Source organism: Styela clava, chromosome 6, assembly GCF_964204865.1.
Source record: "Styela clava chromosome 6, kaStyClav1.hap1.2, whole genome shotgun sequence".
Lineage (NCBI taxonomy): Eukaryota > Metazoa > Chordata > Ascidiacea > Stolidobranchia > Styelidae > Styela > Styela clava.
Window position 1 is genome coordinate 8,215,321 of NC_135255.1, and position 7,865 is coordinate 8,223,185.

At 36.9% G+C, this 7,865-nt stretch overlaps 1 protein-coding gene across 1 annotated transcript; it reads left to right on the plus strand.

Annotated features, from left to right (window-relative positions):
- The first annotated feature begins 368 nt into the window (after positions 1-368).
- On the plus strand, positions 369-6,979 carry LOC144424389 (arylsulfatase G-like). Its single transcript, XM_078113686.1, has 8 exons — positions 369-540; positions 1,242-1,366; positions 1,783-1,970; positions 2,227-2,406; positions 3,252-3,450; positions 4,155-4,322; positions 4,744-5,023; positions 6,396-6,979. Exons 1-8 carry the CDS (start codon positions 448-450, stop codon positions 6,783-6,785), a joined length of 1,623 nt encoding a protein of 540 aa, XP_077969812.1. The 5' UTR covers positions 369-447; the 3' UTR covers positions 6,786-6,979.
- The last annotated feature ends 886 nt before the right edge of the window (positions 6,980-7,865 follow it).

Here is a 7,865-nt window from a genome sequence, read left to right on the forward strand (position 1 = left end):
GATTTCCTCTCTCAAATTTGAAATAAGAAAATTTCAACTGCAAAGAATTTGGCGTTGCCAAGCTTCTGTTCGATTCGACTCCGACTCCGACTAGCGCCATTAGGACGATAAGTCTACAGACCACCCATTCAACATTGACATCTGAATCCGTGAAAATGGAAAATGCAACTCTATTACGACAGTGAGAGAAGCCGAACGTCAAAAACAGCCTTAGGCATAAATTCAAATATTAAATATTGTTATATATATGCAAACGATACGTGACCAACGTCTAGTGTTAAAATTGATTCGTAATTCCGATGAGAAAAATCTATAAGTTGTCGATAATATATTGTATTATCGTTATAAATTATACATCTTCACAGGATTTACTTATAAATTTCAGCAAATTTTTAGTTTTTTACGAGTACCTGGTATAGTACTCATATGAGATAGAAAAAATTAACAATGAAGGCAACGACCCCAATTATTATTACAGTGGCAGGGGGTTTCCTGCTATTTCAATTCTGGAGTTTATACGGTTATGTGGATGAAAAACCCGTAAGTAAAATACACTAAATTATTCAAATGTAAAATGCTGTTGCAACATCAATAAAATTATTTCAAGATCTGTGTAAAGTAAACATTGCAAAGTGATGATATAGATCAGGGGTGTGCAACCTTTATTACATGAGGGCCAGATACAAGTAACTGGGTAAAGCCGCGGGACGCATTGAGATAGCTTTTCCAGTAGTTGCAGACACAAAAAATTGTTTCTTCTTGTTACTGGTCTTTCGGCATTGTTAAGGGTCCTTGCGGAAATCGTGAGTTAAAACACATAAATTTCTAAAGAAACTACTATTCAAATTTATGTTCACACCGACTTTAAACGAATTCAGTGAGAAATTCGTTTTTATATCATCTATTTTGTTAGCTAGTTTTGCTTCTATGACTGTGGTACTCAGGTGTTGATATGGGGATTGGAATTGCTCGCACGTACCAGATTAACTAAACTAAAAACCCGATTCGCGGGTACGCCATTCAAAATTGGCACTTCTCCGCGGGCCGCGCAGTTTTTCTTTGTGGTCCGCATTTGGCCCGCGGGCCGCAGTTTGCACACCTCTGATATAGATTAACGTCAAGCAAAAATCATTCATAATTATTATTCAGATGCTTGATTGCAGTTATTAATAGCTACATATCTATGTTAATATTATATTGAATCATTGCAATCACAAATTTTAACAGAGTTGTTTCTTCAGAATTCGCGACCGAACTTCATTATATTTTTTGCTGATGACATCGGATGGGGAGACCTCGGGGCGAACTGGAAAGAAAATCAACATGTAACACCAAATTTAAACAAGATGGCTGAAATGGGAATGAGGTAATTGGTAAGGTTGAGCACCTCAAAACACTGAACAAATATTAGAAAAAGTACAGGTGAACAAAACATATAAACTTTGCGTTCTGTGGGTTATTGTTATTATCTTTATTGTAAGTTTTAAAATAAAAGTGAGCAAATATAACTACATGTTAATCTTGTGTCATATTCATATTTGCTTAAAATTGTTTAATTGAATTGAAATTGTTCATTTATTAAGCCTATTCAGTGTTACGTTTACCTTAAGTGAGAAACCCTTTTTCAAAAATTTAAAAAAAAAAACTTGAATAGTATGCATAACTAAACTTTTCATCGGTTCTGAAAACTCACATCATCAAATACGGGCTCGTGGGATGGTATGTTGTTGCAGAACAGTTTTACTAATACTAGTTTTGATTTAAATTTGCTTTATTTGTTAGGTTGACAGATTTTCACACTGGTTCATCTGTCTGCGCCCCATCAAGGGCAGCGTTGTTGACTGGAAGGCTTGGCGCTAGAACCGGACTTGTCACAAATTTTATTCCTAATTCTGTTGGAGGACTTCCAAGAAATGAAACCATACTTGCAGAGGTTCTTAAAGAAAATGGATACCGCACTGGAATGATTGGTATAGAATATAGATTATAGAGGAATCATTATGATCTCCAACTCTCTCTGTTCTACATTATATTAATATTTTTACTTCTATCAATTGTTTTTGAAGAACTAAAGGCCAGGTTTAACATTTAGGTAAATGGCATCTTGGTATTACGGAGAAATATCACCCACATTATGATCTCCAACTCTCTCTGTTCTACATTATATTAATATTTTTACTTCTATCAATTGTTTTTGAAGAACTAAAGGCCAGGTTTAACATTTAGGTAAATGGCATCTTGGTATTACGGAGAAATATCACCCAAGTTCGCGTGGATTTGATTTTTATTATGGACTTCCTTACAGTAACGATATGGGATGTGTAGATGTGCCTACATTCAATCGTCCGATGTGTAAGCCATGCGCAAAAACTCCAAGCAATAACACGTCGGATGTTAATGACGTTGGTAAGTTGCCAAATATCAGAAATGATTCGTTTTATTTCCTTCTATATATATTCAAAATTCCCACCGCTTCCCAAATGCGATTGAACTCCCGCAAAATGATTAAATTAATATTACACATCTTAATATATAGACAATCGGAAATAGTTGTTTCGAGATGACGTCGTGGTACAGAAAAACAAGTTATGTGGTTATGTTACTAAGATAGTATTTTGATCTTCAAACATCTCCCTGCTTCTAAGGAGTGATTATTCAATCCATAATTTGCGGTTTACTGTAATTGTATCGAAACAGACCTTTATTGTGAAACATGAGTGTATTCAAATTCTCAGAAATTCTGTCGAGTGTGCTACGATTTGTGCCATTCCGCTGCGTTTCTGCTGGCGTCGCTCAGTTTGCAGTTTTAGCATTTTTATTTAGTACCGTAATGGCATGTCAAACCCAAATATTTGAGTCAATATATGGTTGTTTTACCACGTTTCACTAAGCAACAAATCGAAGTGTAAAATTTTCAGAATATTCAGACTAAACTGTGAAGTAACTTGTAACTGTCTTTATTGTATGTGTATATATATGCCAACCGTACAGAGTCGAAATCGACATTTAATTCATTTTAATTTATGTACATTCAAACCAAACTCAAGTGGTAGTTGTCCTAGTAATCACGCCCGCTAAATTTGGGATAATTTACTTCGTTGCAAAACGAACTTCTGTCATATTTTTACCAATGATTAATCACTTCTCATCCATTTGTGATTTTGAATTTACTGCATTTTCCATCATTAAAATTGCTCTTTAACATTGATAATGTATATAAGTATAATAAGTATATCGCTTTTATTTTGCAGTCTGCCAAGACTCCAATACAGCTGTACCTTTATACAAAAACCGAGATATCGTCGAACAACCCGTTGATTTAATAAACCTAGGAGATCATTACGCAGAAAAGGCACAGCAATTTCTCTCTGAAGCATCTCAAGGAGATGAACCGTTCTTTCTTTATGTTGCGTTTGCCCATATGCATGTTCCGCACGCTCATGCTCCAAGGTCAAGTTTACATCATACCTTTTCCGATAGCTTTATTATGAATCATTTCACTAGCTCTGAAAAGACATATTGCTTTGATGGCAACTTTTATAAGAAATTGGTAAAATGAAAACTTAAGATTTACATAAAATGATAAGAAAGTAGCAACTGCATCAAAAACCTATGAATGTAGCCTTGGTTACTAGCAGTGGTTCTCAAACTTTTTTAGCCGCGTCCCTTTTTAGAAGTTGTCAAGTTTCACGCCCAACCTCAAAGATAGCTAACAATAGGCTACAAATAACAGATAGTAAGCCTAAAGTATGTTTTATTCAAAAAACACATTGAAAACACGTGAATGGAACATGAATATTCGAAATAAAAAAACATAATTATCCAAAATAAGGCGGCCATAATCAAATCTAACAAATATTTGTATGTTTAATCAGCTTCACGCCCCCTCAAAATTTGTCCACGCCTCTCTTGTGGGGCACGCCCCACCGTTTGAGAACCACTGTTTTGAAGTTTAAATGTATCCTAGCGTAATTCCGCTATTAATCTGAATTGATAAACGTTTATTTAATACCAATGTTGAACTGGTTAGACCAGTAGACCAGTTTTTAACCATTTGGCGAAGCGGAACCCCAATGACACATTCCAGCTTCCGCTATCCGTGACTAGTATTGTAAGTGCTATCTTCAGTATCTAATTCCGTTTTTTCTCATTAGGTTCACGAATTCAACCGATGTCAAAACTGTCTATGCTGATACTTTGCACGAAATGGATGACGTCATAGGACGAATTCTCAGCACATTACACGAAGGAGGAAAAGAAGACAATACAATGATTTGGTTTACGGGTGACAACGGACCATGGCAATCAAAATGTGAATATGGGTGAGATGATAGCTGAATTACTAGCGGGGAATTTCATAAAAGTCAGAATAGATTTCGGCAAGAGTATTTTCCCACTCCCATGAAAACAACAACGTCGGAGTTGATTTTTTGCGACAGACATGTATATATACAGTAAATGGGTTTCCTCATATAGCATATATATATGAAACAAATCCAATAAGTCGTAACACCATTTTTTGATAAGCATTTCTCAAGTAATGCAAGTAGATAGCGCTAAAGAGCTGAATCATCCTCTACATATTTGGTGGTGTCACTAGGCCTCTTCAATTAGCGCTAGTAGGCTATATTTTTAAACAATTTATCAGGCCATGTTTTCTTGCCATAAGAAGAAATTTAGCTTTAATGATTAGCTATCATTATGCATGCTATTTTAGTAACATATCTTAATTCGATTTTAAAGAGGAAACAGCGGACCATTTCTTGGTACTTGGCTGACAACGACATACGGCGGAGGCTGTACAGCAAAATGTACAACTTGGGAGGCTGGTCACAGAGAACCTGCAATCGTTGTGTGGCCTGGCCACATCAAACCAAACACTACAAGCGACGCACTGTTATCGTCTATGGACGTTTTTCCCACTATGTTGAAATCCGCGGGAATAGAAATGCCGAAGTATAGAAAGTATGACGGAATTGACGTGGCGAACGTCCTTCAAGGCGTATCAACCAAAGCACATGATGTAAGTTACTAATAATCTGTATATGATCTTCTGAACCTTATCTATAACTGTACACTACTACATATATATATATGAATGATATAATCCACGTTTTAGTTAGATAACGTGCTTTGCATTTTACACTCGTCCAATTCTTCCATAGCAGTTAAATATTTATTGGAAAGACAAACACTTGGTGATCGTATATCCTATAAAAGTACCGCATTTTCAGTGAGCCATCTCTGCTCAACTTTCATAGTCATATGCAAGAATCTCGCCTTATTAACACACAAGCCCACTTTTTGAATAACGAACGTAGTCGGCGTCCCGATTTTCCAACTCCCGAACAGTGTTTTGAATAACCAATTCAATACTCTATAACAGGCCTGCCCAACCTTTTTCGTCTCGCGGGCCACTTTCACGTGACAAAATTCGTCGCGGGTCGCAAACGTTTGTACCAAACATTAATACCATCAAAGTCCTGAGTCCTAAGTCCTAAGTTTTCAGTAGCTATGATACTGTCACTGCCTTAATGTTTAAATCAGCATAATAGACGCCAATGTCGCGAAAATATCAAGTTTAAGTAGGCGGTTTCGTAAAATTTGAAACACCAATACAAGTATTCAATGAAGTAACATTACAAAGACTTATGGGCAAATATGCAGCATGCCATTGGGTCAATTTTATCAGAATTATTGACGGATACGCAATGACGACAATTCGGAAATCTTATTTAACCCAAACATTAGATGAAAAAAAAAACATAAAAGGACAACGAATCCCGAGACCAATACCAAAGATATTGTTGACTTTTTATTTTACGTTGGCGATAAAGACGATCAGAGCAGACACGTAAGAGAACAATCAGAATGATATTAATTTGCAAATTTAGGCTCCAAATTCATTCCTATAATTGCGCTCAGCGTTCGTCCGCAATGATGGCACAATATCTTTCCAGTTTGTCGAACAGAACGCTCAGTTCTGCGAAAAATAAAAACAAAACTGACGTCGATGTTCACCAGGGTGCAAGACTTGACACATATACGTAATAATAAGAAACGGCATTTGAGTGTAGATAGATGGCAGGAATTATCACATCAAAATCACGAAGCATACCTAAGGTTATATATTGAAATATAAAATGATAAAAACATAAAAAGTCGGCTTACAAACTTATAGGGCGGGCCGCGGGTTGGGCAGCCTTGCTCTATAAGGAAGCAATATAGATACGATTTTAATTGATGAAAAAACGATTTGATTTTGTAACTTTTTTGATCGAGCGAAGAAGCCCTGGTCTTGCGATGTTATTAAGCCGTTTTAATGGCTCTCACGGGATAAATATAGAAATCATATCTTCCTTTAATTTTGTGACCAAACAATCACCTTATTTCAGGTGCTTTATCATCCTAACAGTGGAGTAACTCATCCCATTGGTGAAATCGATACGATCCGTATGGGCCCATACAAAATATTCTGGAAGACAGGTGGTACAGGTGGAACATCTCGCAGTTGTAACGGCAAAGAAGCACCACAAGTATCTCACAACCCACCGCTTGTGTTTAATCTGGAGAAAGATCAAGCCGAAAGCACTCCGATTACCGCGCAGACCGATCCAGATTATCTGAAAATTCTAGAATCAGCCGAAAGCCTGAGATCAAATATTATTGCTGATATTAAAGCAGACAACACATCTAAAGCTGATTATTCAACGTCACCCACAGCTTATCCGTGCTGTGATTCAACAAAATTCATGTGCCGATGTAAAAGAGATGGCTATTTTTAAATAACAGTAGAGACATTCCGAGGACACAATGAACAAGGCTTTAAGTACATTTAGCTTAGCTTCTTGCTGTCATGGGCCAACAAGTAATGCATTATATTTCTGCATATATATTACTTGTATGAGTTTTAGATACTGATAGTGTATAAATTCGCGTTCTTCTTTCGCGTGATCATAATACACAACAAAATTCAAAATGGCTGAATTAATTTCTTTGAAATCACATATTGTATATTGTACATTTTGAGGATTGTGTGAATTTTTAAACAAAACCGCGCTCTAAAATCGTTTTTTTGTGGTCTCGAGCAGGGGTCCGCAACTACGGGGTCGCGACCCAAATTTGGGTCGCGAAGCCCTCCGCTCTGGGTCGCGAAACAATTTAAATTTTTCATAAATATGAGCATCGCGTCTGTTTAGCGTATTTATGTATAACAACTTTATAGATCTCCAATTATAATTATGGATGTTTCCCCGAGTATACACTTCCTTATTTACTGTCGTAACATTGGCCAATCAGCATAAGTGCAAAATTGAAGTAACAATAAACGTTTCAGAAGCGCTCAGATACTTTTGCCATTCAGACAGTCTTTCGTGGTTGTGAATATTATCTCGTTTTGGCGGTTTTCGCGTGTTGTGTGTTAGTTTTTAGTTTTGTTTTGGTAAATATAAGTCTTGAACTCGCAAAACCATTCTTGAAATAAGTACCAATAATTTTGCAATTGGTAGAGTGTAAAGAGGAAGAATTCAAGAGATCAAAGTCGGGTAAACACTCGTTACTAATCAGGGGTCTCAAACTCGCGGCCCGCGGGCCAATTGCGGCCCGCAGGATAATAGCTTGTGGCCCCCGCCTTGGTATAAAAGTTTAATGTGAGTGCGGCCCGCAAGTCATTTAGCTCAGTTAGCATGATTAATGCTTTCAATATAACAGCGCTTCCCAAACTGTGTTCCGCTGAACAGTAATGTTCCGCGAGCATTTTCCGAGTGTTGCGTGGAAAAGGAATAAAAAATGCATCTAAATTGGTCGCCATGGCGATCTGAGAATCATGAAGTTGTTGCCCAACTGACCGTTTAAAATCACGTCAC